At 37.4% G+C, this 27275-nt stretch overlaps 3 protein-coding genes across 7 annotated transcripts in view; 2 read left to right on the forward strand and 1 right to left on the reverse strand.

The window, feature by feature from the left end:
• cert (ceramide transfer protein) overlaps nucleotides 1-17159 on the forward strand; it is a 29482-nt gene extending 12323 nt beyond the window's left edge. For both annotated transcript variants that reach the window (XM_074097344.1, XM_074097345.1), the window contains 6 exons: nucleotides 7486-7665; nucleotides 9288-9394; nucleotides 11240-11361; nucleotides 11905-12086; nucleotides 12708-12831; nucleotides 13613-17159. In XM_074097344.1, coding sequence (XP_073953445.1) covers nucleotides 7486-7665; nucleotides 9288-9394; nucleotides 11240-11361; nucleotides 11905-12086; nucleotides 12708-12831; nucleotides 13613-13740 — 843 coding nt within the window. In that variant the 3' untranslated portion in view covers nucleotides 13741-17159. The remainder of the gene's footprint in view (nucleotides 1-7485; nucleotides 7666-9287; nucleotides 9395-11239; nucleotides 11362-11904; nucleotides 12087-12707; nucleotides 12832-13612) is intronic.
• LOC141434868 (alpha-N-acetylgalactosaminidase-like) overlaps nucleotides 1-27275 on the forward strand; it is a 544783-nt gene that overhangs the window by 497320 nt on the left and 20188 nt on the right. The gene's annotated exons all lie outside the window — the stretch shown is intronic.
• Pde8 (phosphodiesterase 8) overlaps nucleotides 21334-27275 on the reverse strand; it is a 314310-nt gene continuing 308368 nt past the window's right edge. For all 4 annotated transcript variants that reach the window (XM_074097326.1, XM_074097325.1, XM_074097324.1 and 1 more), the window contains 6 exons: nucleotides 26641-26892; nucleotides 25689-25905; nucleotides 24547-24731; nucleotides 23470-23609; nucleotides 22397-22551; nucleotides 21334-21811 (listed from right to left, as the gene is read on the reverse strand). In XM_074097326.1, coding sequence (XP_073953427.1) covers nucleotides 21651-21811; nucleotides 22397-22551; nucleotides 23470-23609; nucleotides 24547-24731; nucleotides 25689-25905; nucleotides 26641-26892 — 1110 coding nt within the window. In that variant the 3' untranslated portion in view covers nucleotides 21334-21650. The remainder of the gene's footprint in view (nucleotides 21812-22396; nucleotides 22552-23469; nucleotides 23610-24546; nucleotides 24732-25688; nucleotides 25906-26640; nucleotides 26893-27275) is intronic.

The raw sequence follows: 27275 nt of genomic DNA on the forward strand, positions 1-27275 counted from the left end.
ATCTTAAGTACGGTAACGATTGTGCCAAAATAGTGGTCGGTCAGCGTACTAGCCCAAATTCCTCCTTAATGATCGTGCCTCGTGCACGCGCACACAAACCGTCCCGTCCGTAGCTATGGCAACAAAGAGTTATAGCTCTTATGATAATGATCCAAAGTTCACAAATTTACGTTTGGGTGATTAGAAAGAATGTGTTAAGCTTCTGTTATGCACGCTACAGGCGGTTAACGCGTTTAAAAGGTTCGTGTAAACTCAATTAACGGGGCATCAAAACATTCCTCAGCGATTTTAATTCAAAACAATTTTAGTTTATGTTAGTTGTAGGTTCAACCCAACAGAAATACCTACATAATTTCTACGTAAGTCAAATCAATACTTTTGCTTTCATAGCTCTGTCTGTCAAAACACAATCAGCGACGTTTCTTTACCTAAAGGGTGACACAATTTCCACTCGACGTTGTTTTTGCTTTTGCATAACCATCACCAAATTCGAGAGTGCAAATTCACGGAAGTGTAACAATCTAACAATGTTTTCCTCAATAGCACTGTACTAGATTGTGCGTGCATTAGAACAAGTGTGATTGCTAAATAAATACAACATTATGGTCATATTTGTTACGCGAGTGCAGTACCACTACCATCAGTTTACAGTGACGGTACTCGATAGCGACGACGTAAATTATTTGTATGGAGAATTGTACAGCGCCCCTACAAATAATTTACGCCGTCGCTATAGAGTACGGTCACTGTAAACTCATGGTAGTGGTACAGGGCTGCAGTGTAACGTGATACGTTTGTCTATCTACATCATATACGTGCCCATTTGGCAAGGGGCCTAGGTCGCCCGGTGAGTGTCAATACTACCAGGTTCCTGAATAAACTGCAATAATACTTGAATCTGTTCTCGTAACTATACTGTTTTCATTCCATGGAATTTCGAATGGAAACATCCTTTTCGTTATCTATTTATAAACTTTGATTGATTGTTTGTAAGCTTCCAGGTAAAATTTATCGCGTTTCCTCTTACCCGTTCTGACAACATAGTTTTTCCGGAATTAACTTTAAACTTAGTCATACTAATTGTCAAAAGATAATAATAGATGTTTTATCGTTGTTTAGAATTCAACACTAACGAGTATTACATTGGCTTTTAAATGATGCAATTAAAATGCTACCTATTGTTTGAGTCCTATTGGCCACAATATCTGTTAAAACGTTTTATTTTACTTTGAGCTAATATGAAAGTCAGTCTTGGAAATGTCCTTGTCTGATGTTTTTACTTTTCCAAGCATTCTCTTGTCTTTCATTATTGAAAGGTTTTATCTAATTTCGATCGATAAAAACTAAACCGGGGAAACGGATGATGATTTGAATCCATTTCGTTTAACTCTAACAACTTCCTGATTGATTCATATTACGTTGACCTCGTGGCATTTACTGCTTCGGACGTGTCACTGAAATCGTATATTCTGTGTGAACACGCCATATACAAAATTGTTCCAGTTACTCAAGACATGACTCATGCATCTGGATCATATTTTCTTATTCATTATTGTTGCGGATAGGGCTTGACTTCCTAAGATTTCGTGGCTTGTCATCGGTGACTAAGTTAGTTATTATTGGACAGATTTATTATATTGTTGCTACTAGTTGCTTATCATGTTGTTGTTACTAAATTCCTCTTCAAATATAGAAGAAAATTTGTCGGTAAACGACACTATAATAATGTGATGCATGAAGAGGTGATATCTCAGCTAAAGTACGACACGGTAAACTGACCTTTGGTGTTAATGAACTATCAAAGGCTTCGTACATAAAATTCTTGTCAGCGAGCTTGGTTGTAAAAGTAAAGAATGAGTACCTACTATAATGTAGTCTCTAATTAAATTTGGTATAGATACGAAGACCACAAGTTTTGGGGTTGTGAATGCTGATGTGAAATTTAATTATGTACCAACTGAAATCTATGACTAACAGGCTAAGAAGTTATGTTTGAACTTATGTTTCACCTAAGATCATTTGCCAGGATGGGTATGGTAAATACGCTAATTCCCACATTAGTCCCAGAACAAAGATAGTACTGTGGCTGGCACGGCTTTTGCCGGCGTCAGTGGTGATGTAATGTAAATCTATAACCTTGGCGTATGCTTCCATGTAGATAGGCATTATGAACAGTAAACGTAATACTGTTTTGGTGTGCCTGTTTTGATTTTTTGTAGTACTGAGTCCTAGATACTTTTTAGGCATCCGCATGCCAGTTGGTAAAACGAGATTGATCGTATTCGATTTGCGCCACCTGTGACATCATGCCGCGAGTTAGAAGTTTTTTTATCTTTTAATTTAAATTAAGTGGCAGTCTAGACACGACTATCTAATTGATTCGGGCATTACTTTACGGAGCTTACCCGTGTGGTGTCGGGTTCGAATTACACCTCTCCATTTTTTCCGTTGATGTCGTAAGAGGCGACTGAGGATATAGGTTAAGGTATACCGTAGTAGGCGACAGGCAGCAACCTGTCACTATTGTACCTTTTTTGTCAAACTTTAAACCTAAAATTGCTAAAAGTGGCTCTGAAGCCGTAACGTTTCGTATGCTCTGCCTACCCCATTTGGGAATACAGGCGTGATGTTTGTGTGTGTGTTTGCGGAGCTCCATATCAATGAATGCAACAATTAAATTTGAATCTGAAACCTTCATCGTGCTACTCCGCAACCGCACCACTGTGTCCAATTAATAAAGACTGGGATTGTTTTTTAGACGCAGAAAAATTACATACAAATACAAGAATGTTACATAGATGGAGTACCGTAACCAAGCATGAAGTGGAACATACAACCATCCACGTGCCAATGATATGTGGATTGCGTGCCCACATAAATGAGACAGGATCGCCCCGCATTTTGTCCGCGTCATGGGCAGTTAGATTGTCTGTCCGAATACCAAAAATAGACGTCGTCAGGTTAGGTATAGTGTTACTATACAGATGTAAGGTAGCTGGGGTGCGGAGTGACGTCACTGGGGCAAATGTTCCGACACGCCATAAAAGGGTGTGCCTCCCTCGGTACGATGATAACTTAGCGCTTCTGCTCGCGATTGTAGTTTTTTAACTAATTTGTTTAGTCAAACGCCATTTACATACTTTTCTACTTTAAGTTATTCAGGGGCGTGGAAGCCTGACGACGGCACCAAAGTTCGAGTCCGTTTTTTATGAATTTAATCATGATTATTGTGAAATCTTGCAAACGATTGAAGATAATTTTCGGGTTCGTTAAATGCGGTAGGCCCTTTAGCCCTTGTCCCTGAAACTCCTATTAACTCTGCCTTTGTATGTTATATTTAGCGGAGAAGGTCGAGATATTGTTTGTTTTGAATGACTGATTGAGACTGTCGCGTGTTTTGTTATCTAGCTAAAGTAAATATAACACGTTACGGAATAACACAAAGTTTACTATCTTTTTACTACAGCTACATGTTTGTATTCATAACAGTTATTGCTTGAAAAAATACGCTTGTAAAATGCGTTTGCTCGTGTAAACATAAAAAGGAAAAACCTATGAAAAATGAATTCACCTACCCATTTAATTCCATTTGAGTCCTTAAGAAGATGAGCTTCTTGACAAGCTCGAAGGACTGGAACATAGACGACTAGCCAGATTTAGCGAACATTTCTATTTTACACATAAAAATCTTTAAATAATTGAGAGCATTTTCACCACTCGAACAAAATAAAAAGCGACGGCATCACAGATATTTGTCGCATAAATTTAATATCAGAATATTTTCAGAGATTGTAAAACAGGCCCTAAACCTAAACATCGACGCAAAAAGGCGAGATTGTTTACAAGTACTTATGAAAGAATCCATAGTACGCCGACCCGTAGATTCTTAGTATCGAATATCGCGCGTTAAAGGTAAATCGATATATTTCAGCATATCTATTAGGTGTCGCCGAGTTACTACAAGAACTACGAGTATACTCAGGTACGTTCGCCAAGTGTACCGGAGCGAGGTCACTTTCAGAGCGGATTCAATTCCATTATTTCACCGATATAGGTCACCGGTGCAAAGCCAGGTTAACCTACTTTCACGAAAAAGCAATCAGATAGGTGTTTTGTCTGAATATCTTTCACTAGCCGTTACCCGCGACTCCGTCCGCGTAGAATTCGGTTTTTGCTATCCTGCGGAAACTATGCTATTTTTCCGGGATAAAAACTGTCCTATGTCCTTCCCCTGGACGCAAACTATCTATATACCGGATTTCATCTAAATCGGTTCAGCAATTTACACGTGATGAAGTAACGAACAAACAACTTACAAACTTTCGCATTTATAATTTTAGTGAGATGAGTCGAGAGTTTAAGTGGGATCGTGAAAAATTATTCATTTTTCCCGATGGGGTTGAAATGTGGGTAGAGCCAGAAACTCCGGATAAAGACATGTTAGTCTTCATTAAAATTATTTAAACTAGAATGGATTATACAGTTTGGATAGTCTCATAACAGTTTTCAACGATTTGTTACACTGACGGTCAGCTCTACAAGCATGTTTTATTTACATTTTTTTTTATTTAACTTTTCATTCTCAAGATATTAATGTACTTATACAAATTATTAGTTACTGTTGTGTTAACGTGACATCAATAGAGTTCACTTTCAATGGTGGCATATTCTGTTTGCTAGTAGGACTTATTGAGGATGCATTGTAGCGTTTATCGGGAAATTGATGAGTTAGTCTATCAATACCATTACTAATTCCAAGAAATACTTCCATTCTGTGTACTTATGTATTGTGTATTGCATCTTCGTGTTATCACAGTATACAAGATAAAAATGTCACAAAACTGGATAAAAAAATACATGTATCTTCTTTCTCGTTTGTTATGTTTTGACGACCGGATGTCCAAGTGGTTAGAGAACCTGACCGCGAAGCTTGAGGTCCCGGGCTCGATCCCCGGCCGGGCCAGATATTTGTATGAATAATACTAATGTTTGTTCTCGGGTCTTGGCCGGTATTTTATTTCTACGGCCGGTAGGACGTGCCAGATATTTTTGCACGCTCTGCTGTGGCAGATATTAATCCAGGTGTCTGTACTTGTGATTCTGAATAAAAAAGCCGAAATCTTCTCATTGAAATAAAAAATGATTGGCAAACTTTATTCTAGCATAGAATTTTTAATGCTCAATAAAGAAGCATCTTGCTCGCGTCATTCAACGTTAACGCCTAACGTTAACCTTAGACGCTTATTTTATTTGTGGGCAGATGACAATACTTTAGATTTCCATGATGCTTGCTCTGCATCGTAGATACGAGTAAGTAGTTACAGCCTGCATTTTGCAGGTCACGTATAGCAATGAGGTAATAGTGTGCGAGTCGCGTGTCAATCTGTTAGAAAGCAGAAACAGATTTGTTTCACACATCGTTTTCTTTTATAACCCTCCTTCGGGCAGTCGGGTAAAAAATTGTGTTTTGCTGAAGCTTGCACATATTTAATTGTTTCTGATCTAGATACATAATATAATACTTACTTTAATCAGCGTTTTTATCATGTTAGTATTTTCGTGACAAACGTTCGTCTTAGCTGGTTGGTTAGTCTGTGCTTCTTTAGACCCCACCTCGCAATATCTTATTGTTTGTTTACGAACTTATGAACTACTACTAAAAGGTAGGTATTTCATTTCATGTAGCTTGTCAAGCACATCCAAGCTTCGTTTTAAACATTGCTTGAAGTGAACGTGAAAATTAACAAGCTTCTCAATAAATTTTGAGTATCTTCCCGAGATACCAGTTTATTCCATAACGTTGCGTATTATTTAGTGCATCAATAGACAGTGTCAACTCGAGCAGTCGGTGGCTACATTATTATGCACTGCGTACTGTAGTGACAACGACGACATACGCGTAATCAACCGAATTGTTTCCACACTACAAGTCCTTTAAGTAGTAACTAGGTTAACGGCGAGATGAATTATAATTCTCTTCTGTTGGAACCCTGGTATATGTCGATGACTGCTTATCATTCCATTTCGACGAAGGTATGGGGCAATGACTCGAGACAATTTAACGCCCTTAAAGGTCATGTTCATATTCGATTGTCTTTAGGGAATTAATACGATACCATCTTGGACAGACGTGGTAAATAATGATCTGCTACCGAACAACCACAGAAAGTATGAATATTTTAGGATTCATGTAAGTACACATGTTCGATTATTATCTGTTGACATTTGTAGTGATGGGGTGGGGCTTAAGTATATTTATGTTATATGAGCCTTGCTTTGAGTCAAATTTGTGAACATACAATAATCGAACAATACTCACCAAGTGTAATCATTTATTGTATTAAATTATGGACGTGTTTATGTCCATTAATATTCAAGTTTATTAGTCAAGTCATATGTCAAGCTGATAATAAAGTTATAAACAATACATGAAACATGTCAATAAGGTACACGTCACGTCTAGTCGTATTTCCGAGGATACCCGATGTACATTGTTCACTGCATAAATTGCATTGCCTTATAATAGTTTCTTTCATTGCGATGTTTGAGTCAATGTCAATATTATTTCGCAATAATGACAATAATTTAACCCGCTTCTGTTTAACCTACTTCAAATGTGAACATGTGACGTCATTTATTAAATTAATCCCCTAAGGACGTTATTACACTATCATATACCTTAAAACTAAATAAATTTATATGCCTACGACGAAAACTAGATTGTAAAGTACGTTTGATGCTTAATTATTATGTAACTTGACGGTGGTGGTTACCGGCGTTTGTAAAAGTGACCACAATAAACGGTCGTAAAACGTCGGGATTGGCAACATCGTATTATATGACCATATTCGTTCTAGTTATTTAAAGCCTTAAAATTTTGTAATATTGTCCCACTAAAACATGTATCTAAAAAATAAAATAAAAAATGTATCTTAACGGTGTCATGACACGGAATAGGGGTAGAATCTTCATGTTGGAATTGAGCTTTGAGCTGATAGTCCTTATTTAGAGGTATTTTTAACGCAGTTTGAATCACAATCGCTTTCACCACTTATTTCTATCAAACGGTAGTATGAAGGTAGATTATATAGGTAGTAGCGGGCTATTTTCCGCAACTAGACGACTTAGGGGCTGTTTCACCACCCGTTGATTACTTTTATTTGACGGATAAATGTGATGCCGTCTCCGTCTATTAGAACAAAACAAACAGAGACGGCATCACATTTAATATCCGTCAAATAAAATTAATCAATGGGTGGTGAAACGGCCCCTTAGTGCAAATAAAGGTAGAAAGAGACGGTGAACGCGAACGTGTTTTAGTTGTACTGGGAAAAAGTTACAAGGGTGGGATATACCTACATATAGCTCTTGACAAGGTTCGTGTGATACCCACCAACTGCAATATCGCTTAGCTTTTTCTGTGACCGGACACTACCATGTGCCATGATGCGCTTTGCGTTGCTAATAAATCGTTTTTGTCTCCAGGAGGGCCCGCACTCGACGCTTCCCGACGACGAGTTCTACGATGCCGTGGAGACAGGCTTCGACAAGATGGAGGAGGAGCGATGCGCGCGCGTGCCGGCGCCCGAGCACACGCGCGACCAGGTCGAGCTGCCGCCGCCGGCTGTGGACAACCGGCTCACGGTGCACCCGTTGTGGACCGAGGTAACGCTAACTCTGCATCAGATGAAAGCACAAACTAGCAATAGTTTATTTTTTGGGTATAGTCGCCTTGAGGGCCAAAAACACTAGGTACATGCTTTTATTCACTAATTTATGTAGTGCCCATTTATTTAAATTAAATTACATTGGCATTACACTAAATCATTACAAATTACATCAATTAAAGCAAATAAAATTAATCTAAACAATTTCAAATTAAATAAAATTATTACCCAAATAGAAACTACTTATTTTAGTTTTTAAATTTTATATGATATGCTTTATAATCCTTTTAATGGCGGCGTGTAGTCGGGAAAAAAACATTATGGAAAAATGGGAAGGGAAGGCCCAGACAGTGCCGGACTCTCACCGGCTAATAAACCCGGCTGAACGTCTCCAACTCCCTAGAGGTTATTATGGGAGCTTATTATAATTTATAATAATTTAGTTACCGCGTAACCAGTTCGTCATCCCATTTGACAACCAACGTTTTAAATCGGTGAACTGAATTCCATAAGTGACAAATTACAACTTATTACTCATTATTACGTTATAGCCTTTTTAAGGAATTTGTAAGTTCATAGACTCAACCTTATCCTTAGCCGTCTTTATAATAAATATTATTAAAGTAAAAACATTGCATATACTCGTAAAAATAATTGAAAATCGTAGCAGTCATCAAATTAATCGTTTAATTAGCTACTACAGTCCTTTTATTGCTGAACTGGTTCGCTGGAGTAATCAAAGCCTAGGTCGACTCAATTTCTTTGAACTTTATACGACCTAATGGTCATTTAAGTTGTGTCCTACTTCCTAAGCCATCAATGGGGACATGTCGAGGTGTCTATTGTCACTGTCGTTAACCTTTCCGTTACGCTATAAATAGGAAAGAAATTACACCTGAATAATGAATGGTCGGGGTGTGTAAATAGAACGGAGGGGAAAAATAAGGTTGCGTTTTATCTACACGGCTAATTGCCAATGTTACAATAACAGCGTGATATGACATAAAGACAATTTTCACAGCAGGCTATTACTAGAAAAGTGTGACTTTATGGTAAACACTAAAAGTTAACCCAAATGTTTATAAAAAAACCTTTTATAGCTCTGTATGTCTGCAACTCCAACTATCGCGATATATTTTATTTCGGTGATGTAATTTTTAGTGGATAGTAAAATTTGATTGTGATCTAACTTTTCCGGTTTTTCCAATAAAATAATAATAATAACAATATGATCATAGACTTGAAAAGTGCATGTTTCAGGTTATGGTTCTCACAGGTCGGATTGATTGTAATTGCAGCTCCGACATTTTACATGACATACTTTACGAGGAAGTAGGGTTATTGTTTTTGATCGTACAATATCGTATTTTTAGTATACCACGCGCCAGATAAATCTGCCTAAAAGTTCATTACTTAATACTCAGTTTTGACGCATTTTTGAGATACATTTTTTATGCGACGTCTTTACGTTACTCCCGGATTGTGTTCGAATCGCTTAACGGTATAGTGCCTATTCAATTATTGGAATTATACCTTTATGGTTTTTTGGTACTAGTCGTGGCAATGAACTTTTAGGCAAAGTTGGGCGGCGGAAGGTATAATGATATGCTTTGTTTCCAGATTGACAGGATATCAACAGAACAGATACAGGCCGCCTTCGAGGGCGTCGGTGGCGGCATCGGCTGGCAATTGTTTGCTGAGGAAGGAGACATGAGGATGTACAGGAGGTAATCAGACTTCATTCTTATTTGCGTAACTGTCATACAGTGTTTACTTTATTGTGGTCCATTATACCCTGTCCCCTGCATAGAATGAGCATTTCCAATGCATATATGGTACCTGGTGGTCATAGAGATAAAGTTTTTGATAACATTTGATCGTGACTTACAACATTGAGAGTAACTTTTCTTATCTATTGTTACGGTTTTATTCAAATGATTATATTCAAACTCAAAATATCAAAATTCTTTTGTGTTGCCTTAACATAAAGTAAAATAAGTATTGTCAATAATTTTATTTTTAATTCGTGCAGTTGGCTGACCGCAATTTTTGTTGACTATTCTTTTCTCTTATTTCTATAATACGGGAAGATGAAAACCTATAAAAACGGCTTCAGTCGCTCGAATCTGATCAAGCATCAGTACGACCAAACTTTTGATTTGTTACTGCCTCCATACTGTTATACACGCAGAGTTCGTCAATGAAATTTGCTTGAACCTAGTACGTTCGCCGTAGAAGGCACACGGAACGACGTAATGTGCTTTTTTAGATTGCTCCTCCAGACATTTAAATGTGTCTTTTATTAAGTATATCGCGTTGAATTGAATACCGCTCCCGTGGTGGTGTTTAACTTGTTTGGTAGTCAAGGTCGACGCCGCGATGTGTTTATATTCTGGATATAAACGGGCGATGTTGTAACTGGTTCAATGTTAAGAGTCGCCAGTACGCTCGCCGCTGATCGCATTTTCATACAAAAGTAGTTTCGTTCTAATTTACAAACAACACACTGAAACAAAACAAAACTTTGCTACTGTAATGGGAGCAGCTACTTTGATGTTTATAATTAGTTTTTGTTCATATTCAATGTAACAATAAAATCACATTAATTTTAAGTTTTGTATGAGGAATGGAAATTCGTTATTGTTTTTTCCCTTACATTTTATTTTAACCAAAACTATGGCTGCTCCCATTATAGTTGCAAAGTTGCGTTTTGATCCGTAGTACTGCTTGTAAATTAGAACGAAACTACGTTTGTATGCAGACGCGAGTGTACAGGGGACTCTTAATGGGCCACATTTCGTTTGTAGTCATACTTTTTATCAGAGTCCTGTTTCTCCAATGATATCTTTAGTGTTTTTGTACGAGAAAACAGTAAATAATCGTTTGAGAAGCGGTCTCATCATACGGTTATGTTCGGTTATATTATATTCGACATTGCCTTTTATTGCAATCATTTAGGCCAAATAAAAACTTATTTCTATTTTTTTTTTTTTTACTTTAAGTCACCCAGAAACATGGGTGTGGGTAAAGGCATGGTACATAAAATAATATTTGAGTTAGCATGTGTAATTTGTTCATAGTTAATTTATTTAAGTGTATTAGATAATTTACTTGTCGCAAATATCAACACACGGTTCAGGCACGTCATATTTCACTTCATTTGATTAAAGTAATTTTAGTTATGTCTTTGGAATGCAAACCAGCCTTTGTCTTTAGCCAAAAAACCCGCGTATAGTTTGTTATCATTAAAAATTACTATCAACTATAATTTTGGACAAGAAAAGTTTCAGACAATTTTAATCCGCAAATTATCCCTTTATCAACGTGTGAGGAGGTATAATTTCAGTTATTTTAAGGTTAAAATTATAGTTGCGAAGTCGCATTTTCTAATATTTAAGCGTTTTTTTAGTTAGTCATGATTTACTGAACACCCGTTGTAAATTCAGTATTTTTTAAATAATCTGATGGAAAACCCTTACAGGGCTGTTCAGTCGAACTTGCAAAACATTCAGGATTTAAAAACAACTCTTCTCTTGCTTGTTGTTATTTATTCGTATTTTATTGTCTTTCAGAGAAATGGAAGTAGACGGCATGGTGATGGACCCGCTGAAAGCGATGCATAAAGTCCGCGGCGTTTCAGCGCGGGAGATGTGCCATTACTTCTTCAACCCGCGCTACCGATATGAGTGGGAAAGTAAGTTAATATAGCGAGTTCTAAACTTTAGTAACATATAAATCATAATCTGGACATCGGTTTTATATAATCGGAGAATTAGAATTTAGTTTAGGAATAGGTATTTTTGTGACGCGTGTTACAGTAGGTACTGTATGATAAAAATGACGCAACCGTTAGTACAGTCGTCACCAGCACCAATATCTGACACAACAAAGCGTGCATCTGATACAACTCTATTTCTGGGGCTGGTAGGACGTGTCAGATATTTTTGCACGCTTCGCTGTGGCAGATATCAATGCAAGTAGGTAGCTGTACTACATTAATACAAATGCATCTGCATCTTAACATGCGTGGAAGCCAGTTGTTAACAAAACGACATTTTTAGAAACGTCAGGATTGAAAATATTGACATCGAGATTGGAACCGTCGTGAAGGCCCTCACCTATGAAAAAGATCTTCTGAGATGATCGAAACTTAATGGAGTGTTCGCGACTTGTACGAGTACATAATCTTGAGTTGAACCGTTTAATTTTATTAATATAAATATTCCTGTTTCTCCAGCGACACTGGAGAATATGACGGTGGTGGAGGAGATATCGTCGGACGCGCTGGTGTTCCACCAGACGTTCAAGCGCATCTGGCCGGTGTCGCAGCGGGACGCGCTGTTCTGGTCGCACGTGCGCGCCGCCGACGACCACACATACGCCGTCACTAACCATTCCACCACGCACGCCGATTATCCTGTGAGTATTACGTACTTTACATCTTACAAGTCTATTTTTTTTGGATTGAGTCGCCTTTAAGGGCCAAAGACACTGGGTCCTTGCTTTTATATATTTGGTGTTAGTTTTTTTTTTTTTTTCTTACAAGAATATTTATAGCCACGGCTTCCCTCACGTTAACCGTTAGATCTGGCGTTTGAACGGAAATTGTGGGATTTCGCAAAAAAATGTTTTTTTTTTTAAATAGAAATTGAATTGACTCCTATCTCACCTGATGTTAAGTGCAAATGAGGCCAAAGGTCAAAGGTGAGGTGGTCTTAATAAAGGTTTCATAATAACTGAACCAACAAAAACCACATTGTCATTCTAAAGTTTAATAACTCTTTTATTGCAACTTAGCTAAGATCAATCTCGATTAAACTATCATTTATAAAAAAAAGTATCAAAATCGATTGGAGATCTGTTTATAAGTGCGCTGTGTTTTACGCTAGTTGAGTTGGGAGTTGATTCGACATTTTATACATTTAGATTGATTTCCAAAAAGTCAATGACATCCCATTTTTAATTTATATTTCTGTACCGATCATTTGACCTTTCTCACACCATGACCCTGATTTCTCACCAAACTCTAATGTTTTCCAGTCGAACACCGGCGGCTGCATCCGTCTGTTCGTGACGGTATGTCTCGCCTGCAAAAGCTCCTATCCTGCTGGCGAACGCCCCACGAGAGATAACATCACCACTAGCATCGCTTATTGCAGTACAGGTAAATATTAACAAAGGGAGTAAACATGTTTGTAGTGGCTATTTGAATACGTCCTACAAAATGAAAACCGAGGTTTAAACTTAAGCAGATAAAAAACTCGAAAAATAGCCAAATGCAAATGAAATCTTTACTAGAAGAAATGATGTTAACTAAAGTGAGACTGATTTACTATTATTTAGATTTTGCTCACGCCATACAGCGATGAGGCCTGGCAAAAGGTCGGTACATATACCATACCTAGACGGAGAATATCTCCATGTTTTAACGGCCAGGTACAGTCACCAGCATTAATATCTGCCACACCGAAGCGTGCAAAAATATCTGACACGTCCTTCCGGCCCTAGAAATAGAGTCGTATCAGATATTTATGCACGCTTATTGTGTCAGATATTGGTGCTGGTGACTGTACAGATACAGGCGTCAGCACCAATATCTGGCACAACAAAGCGTGCAATAAATATCTGATACGACACTATTCCTAGAGCCTGTAGGACGTGTCAGACATTTTTGCATGCTAGCAGAGGCAGATATTAATGCAGTCTCCATTAACTAAAGCCCAATTTACACCGCGAGCGTAGCGGATTCATTAATGACGTAGTTTAAAATCATAACCATGGTGCGGTCCGGTGTAAGTACTTTCATGTAGCCGATCGTTGTACGTTAAAACATGTCATTAACGAGTCCGCTCCCCTCGCGGAGGAAATCTTATTTTTAGAGCGACTTTGTACCATCCATCCTCGTATCATCCTCTTTAATAACCGGTTTTTTGTCTTCTCTCCAGTGAATCCCGGTGGCTGGGCTCCGGCGGGTGTCCTTCGCGCGGTCTACAAACGCGAGTACCCCAAGTTCCTTAAGCGGTTCACCAGCTACGTCGTCAACCAGTGCAAAGACAAGCCACTGGCCATCTAGCGCTCGCCGCTCGCCCCGCTGGGCCGCTGGGCCGCTGACGGTGTTGGGACTTGACTCCCGGATTATCTTGACATCTTGATGCTTCGTGTGAAGGCGCGTAGTGTGAAGTAAGCATTAATGCATCTGCCTTGAATTGAAAATTATTAGAGATTGAACATTCACAGTACTACATTAATTAAAGCGTATTAGTTCTAACTCGATTTTCGTGTTTCTACTTTTTATCATCGATAGCTGATATTTGTTTCTTTTGAGCTTAATCGAGACTAAATAAATAAAAAATACAATGGTTTTCAGAAAATACTCAATTTAAAAATCTCACGAATTCCAAATCTACTATTGTATTTGACGTTAATAGCGTGTTTGAAAAGAATTAACATTTATTAATTCAAAAGAAGCCAGTTACCATTTTATAACCAAGACGAGGCTTTTGTCAAGATCTTTTCACGAATTTTGAGCAGATTTTCAAGGTCAAGTCAACGATTTTGTTATGAGTATTATGACTTGAGTCGGTACTCTTAACGAATTGTGTGCGACTGCTACGTGACGAGAATAAACATATTTGTTTCTTTGTAAACATTGAACGTCGGATCGTCAAGATAATTTCCATCTGTCAGTCCTGCAGTTGGAAGGAACATTATAATGTAGCATATTAATATTATGGTTCATAAAGGGATCAACGGACGCCACTCGTGGCGATGAGCGAGGCAAATTCCTAAACTTTGTATTATATGCACGCACTAGGATACTATTATATTTGAATTAGGTAACTATTTAATTGTTGTACATTGTAAAGTGTGAGTCGTAGCGGAGTCATGGACAGAGAAAGTTTCTGAGTTTTAGCCGGTTCTGTGTGAACATTGCGCGCTGTGCTCGGTTTGTACCTGATTTACGCACAAGTCATCTGTTTGACCGGTCCAGGAAATGATCTCGTTTAAATTGCGCTTCGATGTTATTCTACTTATTAAGGCTTTAAAACAGGAACGTTTGTAACACGCTGGTGTGTGTTAACCCGAGCGTTGGTTTGCGATCAGTTTTGTTAACCTCTAAACTGACGTTGCATTGGCCCAGGGAGCTAAAGATATACGATACTTTATAGACTTATAAGGGTTATACTGTAATGTTATATAGAAGTTGATATTGTATTTGGCGCTTCGTCGATCTTCTTTACTGTTTGATATCGCAAATTATTCTTTGATTTGTAGAAAACAATATTGTTCGATGTGTCAAACATAAGCTTAAGAAGTTTGTTATAAAAAAGCTTTCTTTTACTATAGATCTGTAAACCAGGGCTTCAAATACCGTTAAAAAGTTGGTAACGTTATCGCTGTCAAACAGATTTAACGTTAAATCGTAATTAACGTTAAACGATTTACCGTCACTTATACAACTTTTTACCGGTATTAAAATGGTAACGTTATCAGCTATTCATAAAATTAATGTTAATTCAAAAGTATCGTTAAATCATAATGTAAAGTAAATTTTATTTACCCTTAGATTATTATATATTACTTAGATACACAACCAGACGGAAAAAATGGGTTATACAAAACTCGGAAGTTTTCAACTGTGTTCCGAGTTTTAAGATTTATCTTGTTTTGACCATAGATCGTGTCATTTGTCAACAATGGCTAAATGCTGCGTTTAAAAAATGTGTGAATACCGGCTCCAAAATGAGAAAATAGGATGGGTATCTTATTTTTTGTAAGTTCTATTGATTCATCAGTAAATACTGGGTACATAATAAAGCAATTTTATGAATTTTAATTATTATTAGGTATATTGACATCTACCTGAATATAGCTGCAAATCGTCACTACTTAAAAAAAACTCGTACCTCAAAATAGATAATTTTTCTGAGTGAACTTTATGAACATTAAGGTTCAATTTTGTTGACATATTGATTTTAGATACGAGATTTTTTCATAGTGTCGAAATGTCACGTTGACCGTGTGTGTTAGAAAGTTTTCTTTGGGACTGTGTATCTAAGTAAATATATAATCTAAGAATTTACCTGTAAAATTACCGGTAAAAGTAACGTTAATTGGGTAACGACGGTTCAGTTAGCAATTAACGTTATATTTTAATACCGGTACTGGGTATTTTTATGATTTTACCGTTATGTAACGTTACTTATAGTGTGAATTTGGTAACGTTAACAAGCCCTGCTGTAAACTTCAAGAAACTGATAACGAATATAAAGAATTATAATTTTGTATTTTAAATGATAAACAAAATCCTTCCATTCTTAAATGTACTTATCAAAGCTATAGATAGCATGGCAAAATATGTTTTGATTTTTGTGTATTTTTTGATGGGTTTACTATGTATGTGCTTGTTTTTCTTATAAGCACAAAACACTTCAAAACAGAAAGTTTGTAATAAACACTCATAAGTTTATTTCAAAATATCAATAATAGAACTTTACCAACTGTAATCCTTTGTTTTTAATCTGAATCAATCGATTTAAATATGTTGTCAGACTGGTTTGATTTATGATGCCGCCTGTTCTCGCTAATCGATCAATCTAATCAGAAATTGTGTATGCGGTTAATGATTTTAGTTGATGTGTTTTTGCGGGCTGGCTAGTAAGTTTTCACACAGGAACTTAAAGAATTTCTTTGCTCACCCGCGATCTTAAAGTAACGCTTGATTCAATAAGTTATTTTCACACAGGGTTGCACGCACATGCGACAAAGTGAGTATTTTTCGTCCTCCCTGTGCTGTTCTTTAATAACAGGCGGACACTGACCCAATGTCATGTACCTATTATACATAGACAGACTCCGGTATTAAAAGAAAAAGGAGCAGTGGCATGCCAGTAGCGTGCGTGCTTATGTCCGAAAGCATACATACTTATGACACCAGCTTGCAAGGTAGTGGTATATATCTGACATTATGTATGTACATACTATCAAGATTTAGTAAATACACCAAAACATGTAAATATAAAATAAACCTAACCTCGAGTGTTCACTTGATTAGCCCTTGTTAGCATTCGTATCTCTTCATAAATGACTGACAGGAAAAAAATGTTTTATCGCATACAACCGAATTTGAGTTATGTAGTACACAAGGTACGATTTTTTGGTTCTGTTCTATACGATATTTGAACAATCATGCCTTAAATTTTAGGTAATTGCGTACTATGAAGTACGTTATTAAACGTCAGCAAGTTAGTTGTTAATTGTTTTATCGTAATTACGAAACATAATTTTTGAACTTGCATATTTCTATTCCAGCTGTTTGTAATGCTGATTGTACAGGAAATACATAAATTTATGCCCTGGCTTTACATAATGTTATGGGAAATATATAAATTGCATTTATAATATAACACAATGTTGGAATTGTAATAAGTTATAAAATGTAAAAATATGTTTTTTAATTATTGTTTGTAATAAAATGTTTTATGATTGAGAGCAACGTCTTTTCATTACGGGTACAGAAATAATACACTTGAAATTGTAAATATTCTTTTTATTTTACAACACTTAACAATTTGCATTCATATTACTTCGAACATAGACATTCATTCAAAAAGTATTAGTGTGTTATTTAAAGATTGTTGCTTAAGCTTTAACATTACGTTATGATTGGTCTTTATAGTCTCCCCTCATCTGTATGTTGCAGGTGACTAAACCTTAAGCAACAAAGTTTTGTCTCATTTTTGCCGAAATAATGTAATGAAAACATTCGTCACTTTGCCTTTGAAAATTTTAATATCAAGCCGCGCGGTCTATAACATATTAGCAATTTTATTAGTGGTTTTACTAGCCTGGATTTTGTTTGGTAAACCGAGAAACTTTATTCATATCTAGTTGACATGAGGCCTCACGGGGTAAGTCAAGTAGCCGACAGAACGTTGCGCTGCTAGGTAATGCTTCACAAATTATCGTCTAGTAAACAGTAGACATGAATTAGGGATACGAAAAATTGTTTCAGTACAGCCCACGATGATGTTGGTCTAGACAAGCGACGAATTACTGCACCACTTCTTTCGGAAGTATTAGAATTGTAACTTTTTATAATAACATTGATTAAATGGTACTTATACAACGCATAGCTTTGCATATAAAATTCACAACAATGTAATTACCTTAACTCCACAATTAAATATAGGGACCAGCCCCCTTAATCTTAATTATATATACCTAAAAACATGACAATTAAAAAGTAATTCAACATAAAAGTTTTTCTATGTTGGCTTGAGAAGATGACTGAATTTCTCGTAGTGAAGGGTGGTTATTGGGTAATTGGTGAACTTAATTCAAACTACATAAGATGGGACTACTGTAGCTTTCGGTATAAGGGGCCATCCATAAAATACGTCACACCTATTTTTACCATTTTTAGACCCCCCCCCCCTCTGTCACACGTATTGCCATGAAAATTGCAGTTATTTCGTTCCTCTGTCACAAACCGCTTGACCCCCCCTAAATGTGTGACGTACTTTATGAATGACCCCTAATCTTCAATTCAAAGTTCAAAGAAATCCGAACTCATAATTACTGGTATTTGAAAATTGAGACTCGTTTTCACATATTTTTGAAACCTTTCTCTCATATGATTTAATAGGTAACTGTAAACTACTTAGATCCATTGCTTTATCCTTGATGTAACTACTTATTACTATTTAAATAGCAAATTGATCAAATGTTAAATGGTGGTTGTCTGTTAATGTTTAACAATTGGGAAGCCCTCTCAAACCAACAAAGAATCGGTTGGTTAATCTACACAATAAATTGAGCTAAACAGCGATTATAAGTAACAATTTTTTTAATCCAATTTTCTAATTTGGTATATCATACTGTTAGTAGGTCAATATTAAATTATAAAGTGGGTAATTAATGAGATTGAACAACCGTGACCTATAGCAACACATTGAATTAACTACATAGTATTTTATGATAAAGACAATGTATAAACAAGAACGGTAAATGAAAAAATAATGTTAGACCGTTGTGTATTGACATTGAGCACGGGGAAGCGTATTCGTACACGATCTCAATCATTAATCATTAACTACCGAATACAATTTGGTAATTAATTATTATATTATAACACCAGCGTCGCGCAGACGATTGTATATTTGAACAAACGATTATAAATATATTAGACCTTATTTGAACATAATTAATTAGCTATAATTGCGAATATTCAAGTGATTGATGTATACAATTAATTCATAACTAACGTTAAATCTTACCTTTAGGTATACTAGATCCAATATTACGAACACTAATCCAGCCAGTGCCATGAAACGTTGGTTGTCGGTGGCTATATCAGTGACCGTAGCGTACCTACGTAACGTTGGAGCCCGAAGGCTGGATTAGCATTTGTGTATTGACCAGTCCGTAGCTATAAAATGTGTGTAAAAGACATTTCCAGAAGCAAGGAACTGAAAATGTGGTTAAAATGGAAATAGATAAAATATTCAAAAAATCTTAGTAATTTTGATATGACACAAGAGTCCGAAAATTTAGACACACTATAAAAAGTTTATAAAAATAGGAATTCTTCGAAAGCTCAAGTGTATAAATGGACCAATGTTTTCAATTTTCATTTTAAATGTAACAGTCAATAATTTATAAAGGTTTTGGCAGAAGTAAGTATATCGTACTAAACTATATGGATAGGTGTACTGTCATGGGATGCAGTGAGAAATTATGAAGAAAATACATCTGTTACTGAATAGATGAATTATTGAAAGTTGGCCAATAGTTCATTATGGCACTTATATCACGGATTTCTTTACAAAACGACATTAAAGTACGTCTTCAACATAAATTATCATTTAGTCTTAGATTATGCCAATCGTTAGTATCTACAGTAGATTATAATGAAAATCCGTTTTGGTACGATAAATGTGGTAAATATTTTGGATTCAATATTACCCTAATAAATATGGCTACTTAAAAAAGTAGATTAACTATTATATCAATGATATTCACACTAACACGGATATAAGTATAAAATAAGCGTATTTTCGGACACGTCCGTTAGGCGTCGTTCTTGTCAATGATCCATTTCAGACTTATAGCGTTGACGACACTCCTCCGGCTACCGGGGTGTCTAAGACGCCCAGTCCCTCCCTAACTCACCGGACAGCTCTGTTACACGCTGTCTGAGTCAACTCTAATCGTAAGTAAATTTTAATTTACCTAATCATTTAGTTGGCTTAATTAGTGCCATGATTTCTTTCTCAGTTAGGCACGTGATGTTCACAATGTGAACAACTATTTAAATTACGATCAAATCACACGTAACACCCGTAATGGTTCCATGTATCACTCCTTTATTTTGGTAAATATGCTTTAATTAGCTCATTACACCGCAACAGGTCATATTCTCCATGTATAAAAGTTTACTCAACAAAAGCGCAGTTCAATATTGAACTAGAATGCCTCATAGATGGATTAATTGTATTTATATGTATGTACTTAATTCATGGCAATCCAGTTGCTTACTGGAACATGAAGCTTTAAGCTAGGTATCGCCCGTATTAACGAGTTTCATTTTATTGCGTATATAACATTCTTATATTCTTATACAGTGGCTGAGAATATACTTAGTATCCTATTTTGAGCCTTTCGTACTATAGAATAGGGTAGTCGAAACCACTTACTCTTCAAATACTATTCTAGTAATAATAATAATAAACACTATGATCAGCTTTGAAAACCAGATTAACGTTCAATTTAACAGAAAAAAAGTTTTTTAGCTGCTTTTAATTAACAAACAATCAATTGTGTTGTCCAATAAGTGACGTCACAGTTCACTAGTTGCCATACAAAATCCACGGAGGAGTCCTGTTTGTCAACTCATAAATAGAATTGATTGGTGGTATCGAATACCCTATTTAGTTAATACTAAGGTCGCCGCATGTTTTAAAATTCATATTTAAATTTGATGGTCTAAATTAAATAACTTTCACATGGGAAGAATGTAATCACCAGTATTCACAAGCAAATGCTCTGCAAGATTTTGAATGGTTATAATATTCAATCAATACATTCCTGGGGAAATGAGATTGTGGTGCCATCTATATATAATTTTTGTCCACTTCAGATAAGATTAGACGAATTCAACACGACCATGCTAATATCTATACAATTAATGTCTCCATAAACTTGTTATAGTACCTATATTGTGTTTCAAGGGCGTTAAATACGGAATCACAAACGAGAGTCTATTAGAAGCCCGAAGTCGATGGACCACCCGTGCGACATGGCTAGCTTGCCTTCGGAATCTAAAAGCATAATAGTTATTTGACCTGAAATGTATATTTCAGAATCATATTAAGTATATTTGTGACATGGGAGACTATACATCTCCAGTATCTATTTTTTATTTTTTTTCCTTGTTTTTTAATTTATGACGGGTGGCATTCTACACTTTCACTGAACGTAGATTATAGTTGTTTAGTTTTAGTTTTTTAACTACCCAGGGACCCCAGAGATTATTTCTTTCTCATGTAATTTTTTCTTTAATTCGCACCTCTATTGTAACAACGACGTAAATGCATTTTTTCAAAAAAGATGCAAGGTGCGAATTTTATACTGTACTTTATAAGTATTTTATTTGCATTTACCTATTCGTTTTGAAAAAATGACTTTTTGCCAAAATTCTTGGGGCACATTCTTCTTGGCAATAATGGTCTTTCCGAAAGCGCTGGTAGTTTAAAAAAATGACATGTAAAAGAGTCCATTGCGGCCTACTTACTGAATAAATGATTTGAATTTGAATACAATGTTTTACATCACATTTGTGAGTAAAATTGTATATCTATTTGCAAGACAAAAAATATTATTTTTACAATAAGTAATTGCCGATACCACTGGCGTAGCCCCGGGGCAGCATTGCTCGTGTGAAATCTTTCTAATTCTTAGTGGAACGAAGCGTAGCATAGTTTACTCCTCGGCGGTGCTTTCTGTGGTGGTAGCGGCGGCGGCGGCCTGCCGCTGCGCGCGCTTGACGTCGGCGATGGTGGTGACGCCGGCCTCGTCCAACTCCTTCCATCGCTTGTTGTTGAGCTTCGCATGCATCACCAACTCTGGCATGTCGATGAATGCTGTAAATTAAAGAATCATCATCATCATATCAGCTGTAGGAAGCGCACTGTTGAACATAAGCCTCCCTCATTAAAGAATACTCTCAGGCTATATAAGGTAAAAAGTTGTGATAGCCTTATTTAACCTATGGCCTCCAATGGGTCGAACACTTGAAATTTGCCACGAGCTTTTTGATGTAAGAAAACATAATAAGTAAACTTGTATACGCTTGCGAAACTATTCAATGGTTGAATGAAGTTCCCGATCCGAATTGCTTCATTCTGAAAGGAGGTATGTGCACTTACTTATAGAGGATCGATTCGTTTGGATACCTACCGGTTACGGTGTTTGTTTATGTGCCATATCATTAATAGCTAAATTAGCACGAAGTGCGGTTATTGGTTCTTAAACCAAAAAGACACGGTATGCAGTCATCAACGTATACCTACATACAACAAACCTAGTAAGTACCTCGAGTGCCTATATAAGAGTACCTTGAGTTAGTTTTAGGTGTTACGCCAACGAGGCGTGTGTTACGCCAACTATCAAACTCATTCTTCTTTTCCATGGTTTACATAGTTCGATATCGCCAAGTCCTTACGTACCAGCCCAAGCTTCCATCATGTCCTTGATGATGTAGTCGATGAAGCCGATTTGCGAGCGCGGGATAGAGCAGGTCGCGCGGTCGAACATTGGCATCACCACCGGTAGATCCTTCGCTTTCTCTTCGTCCGTCTGGAGGAAATATTCCTCCGCGATCCTGACAGAACAATTTAAATCAGCATTATCATTACTGCCTACTTCATCATCGCGGAACCATATTGAAGTAGATAGCTTATTAGTGCACCTCTGAGGTACTTAAGGTCTGCTGGATTTCTCCGATGATTCAAAATATGCGTTGGTCTGTCAGTGATTTTAGTTAACTTGCTATGTACGAAATGTATGTTAATTTTGACCCATTTCCAGTGGTCAGATTGACTTAAAATTTGGCTTACTTATGTACCTATATGGTGTCAATACTATAATCTGTCAGTGACATCCTGGTAGTCCGATCAGGATCGTCTCCGTCCTCAATGGTTAATCGCATTGACTTGAAATTTGATTCAGAAATGCAGTTTACATGACAATCCATGTACAGCCAGCAAAAAAAGCTTGTATTAAAAATTACTTTCAAAGTCAAAATATCTTTATTCAATTTAGGCTATGACAAGTACTTATAAATCTCAAAAAATCTACCACTGGTTCGGAAAAACCTATGTTGAGTAGAATCCGGCAAGAAACAACGAGGTATATATATATTTTAACAGATTTGCAATGTTGTTTAAAGATTACAAGTATTTAGCACAGCTACATTTTTTAACACAGTAGATTCGCTTTTATAACCCCCGACGCAAAAAGAGGGGTGTTATAAGTTTGACCGCTATAAGTATCCGTGTCTCTGTCTGTGTCTGTCTGTGGCACCGTAGCTCTTTAACGGATGGACTGATTTGAATGCGGTTTTTTTTTAATTTGAAATCAGGTTTTCTAGCAATGATTCTTAGATGTTTCATCAAAATCGGTTTAGCCCTTTTAAAATTTTACTTTGAAGTGACAAAGTCGGGGGTTTTCCAACTTTTTGTTGGTTAGGTTATATTAACAAAAACTTATTTCAGGTACGGATACTGTTAGATAGTCGTACCTCCTCGCCCACTCGAAGGCGAACTTCTGCGGTCGCGAGGCGTTGGACACGTCCGCGCATTTGATCATCATTCGCTTCACCAGCACCACGTTCTCTGGCTGCGACATCGCTGACAGTTCTAGCGCGGTCGAGAGCGGTTCCTGTGCAATTAACATGAACAAATCTCTCACTTCCCATGTTCATAAACTTCGTATTTACGCTAGATCTAGGAGACACAAAATTACTTTTTCACTTCTTATGCTCGTAAAGTTCTTGCTGGATCTAGGCGACACAAAATTACTTTTTATGCTCTAGTGCATAAAGTCAAATCTTCGCCTAGACCAAGGCAATCATTTTAATTTTTATAAAACTAAAAATTTATAGCTATTTACTAAAAAGTTTCAATACTTATATTTTTTAATAATTTTAAATTTATATACGAAACGAAATATTATTCAGATCAATCAATAAAACTAAAAAAAATATAATTATATATTATATAGCAATGCATAAAAAATAAAAGGTACTTAGTAAGTAAATGCCAGGCGTGGCGTCTAAGGCATTTTCCCCCAAAGGATAAAAAATGAATCTGAGTGGAAAGTCTTCGGCCTATGTCCAGCAGTGGATGTCTTTCGGCTGACACAATGAAGTGAAAAATTGATTCCACTTTTGCTATTTAATTTCCTTTCAATCAAAGTGAAAAGCAGAGTTTAAAAGTCTAGCAATAAACCCGTTTCACCCTCGACGTGTAATCTGGCGTGCTATATGAACGTCTCGGGTAAAATAGCTCGTTTTATGCTCTTGTTGTACAATACAATCTATTATTTATTCTCCAGTGCATAAATCATCATCATCATCATGTCAACCACGTCCACTGCTCCAGTGCATAAATAATCTTTGTTTAACACCACGGCAATCTGGCGCCAACAGCCACAAAGAAAAAAGTTTAGAAAACTATGTTTGAATTTTATAGTTTGTTGAATAATTAGTTTTTTATATTAACAAAAATAAATTTAATAATACTAACTAGTACCTAAGTTAACAATAGCAATTAGTGGCCAATCCACACTGGGCCGCGGGGGTTACGCGAGTACTTACGTCAGTGTTCATATTGTCCTCCTTGCTACCGCTGTTGCCTTTAGCGTAGAACACGTTGACGAACTTGGCCAGGTGCTCGTAGTGGCGCGTCATCTCCGTCGCCAGGATCATGTCCACCACGTTGTGCCGCACCGTCTTGTACGTGTCGCGGTCGAGATTCTTGAATATGTTCACGCGGTCGTCATCTGCAAGCGTTCAAGATATTCATTAAAGCTACGTAGGTACGAACTTTGCGGCTAACCGGGCGGTTTTATCTCGCCGTCTCTTAAAGCTACGTAGGTACGAACTTTGCGGCTAACCGGGCGGTTTTATCTCGCCGTCTCTTAAAGCTACGTAGGTACGAACTTTGCGGCTAACCGGGCGGCTTTATCTCGCCATCTCTTTATCAAGTGACACTTTGAAGAGACGGTGCGCTAAAACCGCGCGGTTAGCTGCATGGTTGCATAGCTGCGTTCGCGGAGGCGCACACGGGCTGATTTTTTACCATCATGAGGAAACGATGTGCGTCTCTCCTCAACCGCAGTCTGGGCAGCACGAATCCTGAGCATGTTAGCCCACCGCTGGGACTCACCGCTGCTGCAACGATACGTGCAGCTACAAGCGCCTGTACTGCTGATGTCCAGGCGTCTTTAGTTTTAGTTTTATTTATTTAAGTTGAGCTAGTGTATTTCTAATTACTAACTATAGCGATAAGATTTTAATTTGTAACTACTAACACTATGGACATCGTTACATTGTAACATCGTTGGGGCGCTGAATGATCATGGAGACAAATGAGACTAAACCGCAATTCACACGATATTTCCCTTACCATCTAAATTATGGGTGGATTGAGGGGGAGTTTGGTAACCAGATTGAGACAGCACCACACCGGTGCGTGCGGAAAGAGTTAGTTTGAATGTGAGCGTGACGTGATGCGACTCCAGCACACTTATATGTCATTGTACCTACAGTACAGAGAGCGGGTGCCGCGAGTTGCAGAGGAAGAGGGATTTTGACATTCAACCATTCATTTAATTCATTCTCATTTTAAATCAGTTCTTCATGTTGTTGTGTGTGTAATCATTCAGTTCAACTCTCGTGGCACATATACAAGTGGCCTGCTATAATTTGATGACATTAATGACGAAGTAGGTACTTACTGAGAGTGAGTTTGAAGGTGAGCGCGGCGTGATGCGACTCGAGCACACTGATGTCATTATACAGCACGGAGAGGGGGTGCCGCGAGTTGCAGAGGAAGGTAGAGGTGGTCCCGGGGTGGTCGACGTCGTGGGCCGCGGCGGAGATCAGCGCCGCCGCCGCCTCGATCGGCTCCAGGATGGTTTTGAGGCGGTCCTTCTCTAGGAAGTATGCTACTGCCTGCGGGATGGACAGAGGGTTGGAGACTAGATGGTATTTTGAGCACCTTTCTATAAGTTATAAAAAAATAGTTATACATTTTTTTCATAGCCTATAATTGTGTCCAACTGCTGGGCAAAGGCCTCCCTTCTTGACCACATCTCCCTATCCAGAGCTTACCTTACACTTATAAAAATATAAGTACATTTATTGTTTTGTTAAACTTAAGATTATACTTTAAAGTTACAGCTCTATAATAATAGTAGGCCGAGGTCTGCGTTACCTACATGAGTGTAGTTTACATATTTTGAAAATACAAAAAAAATAATTGTGGAAATAAGTACAGCGATATAGCATCAAAGCATATATATTTTTCATGTCTTGATAACATGCACATATTACTTATGACTATATATTATATATAAACTGTTGACAAAACTGAATAAGAGTTAAGTCGTCTGATTTATGTTTACTGACTTATTAAAATTATGTTAAAATAGATTAATTCAACAGTAGCTTTGACATAAATACCAATAATTAAGTACTAATCAATTGAATTGACATAACAGTTCAATTACACTACAAAATCTATGTATGGGGCAATTGTGTTTTGACACTCGTAAAAAGTAAGTCAGTTGAATGATGTCTAATAGGGTTTATTCGCAGTAGTTCCTTTGGCAGTACAAAAACGAGAATTTTTAGTATGAAACGAAGGGAACTAAAGGAACTACAGCGAGTAATCCTTAAATAGCTCACCTGCAACACATCGGCGGCATGCGTCGAATTATGATAAGTGTTGACAGCGTGATAATTAGTCTCCATGACAGTGAGCCAGTGCAGCAGCGTGCGTTCATCGCACTCCAACGCTGCGCAAACGTCGAACCGGCCCCCCATCAGCGCGAGCCCAAGGTGCGCGAGCGGCCGGCCCCGCGTCAGCTCCTCCAGACGGAAGATCTCGAAGTCCCAGCTGAGAGCTGTGTCGAGGAGCTCGCGGAGCTGGCCTGATGTCTGAACGGAAAAGGGGGTTGTTTTTAGTATTTCGTACCCAAAGGGTGACAAACGGAATCCTATAAGGTACTCTCGCTACGCTGTCGTTGTCACAGGGCTATGGTAGGCTATGGTTGGCGTGCAGTGTCAATTCCATGGTAGGCAACTGCTAGTTTGCGCCAGCAGAAGCGCTCTAGCCCACCTCAGCAGGGTAGGCAAAACTAGCACTGCCTACCCTCAATACACGCCCCATGGCTAGGGTATATCGACAACCATAACATACTACCCAAAAGAAAATAGGGGGCGGGATAGTTTAGTTTAGTAGTTATAGAATTTTTGATTTCCTTTTACCGATGGAACTATATGTATAGATAGACTGCTGTCACTTATACGAGTATATAATG

The sequence above is a fragment of the Choristoneura fumiferana genome, chromosome 14, assembly GCF_025370935.1.
Source record: "Choristoneura fumiferana chromosome 14, NRCan_CFum_1, whole genome shotgun sequence".
NCBI classification, from domain to species: Eukaryota; Metazoa; Arthropoda; class Insecta; order Lepidoptera; family Tortricidae; genus Choristoneura; species Choristoneura fumiferana.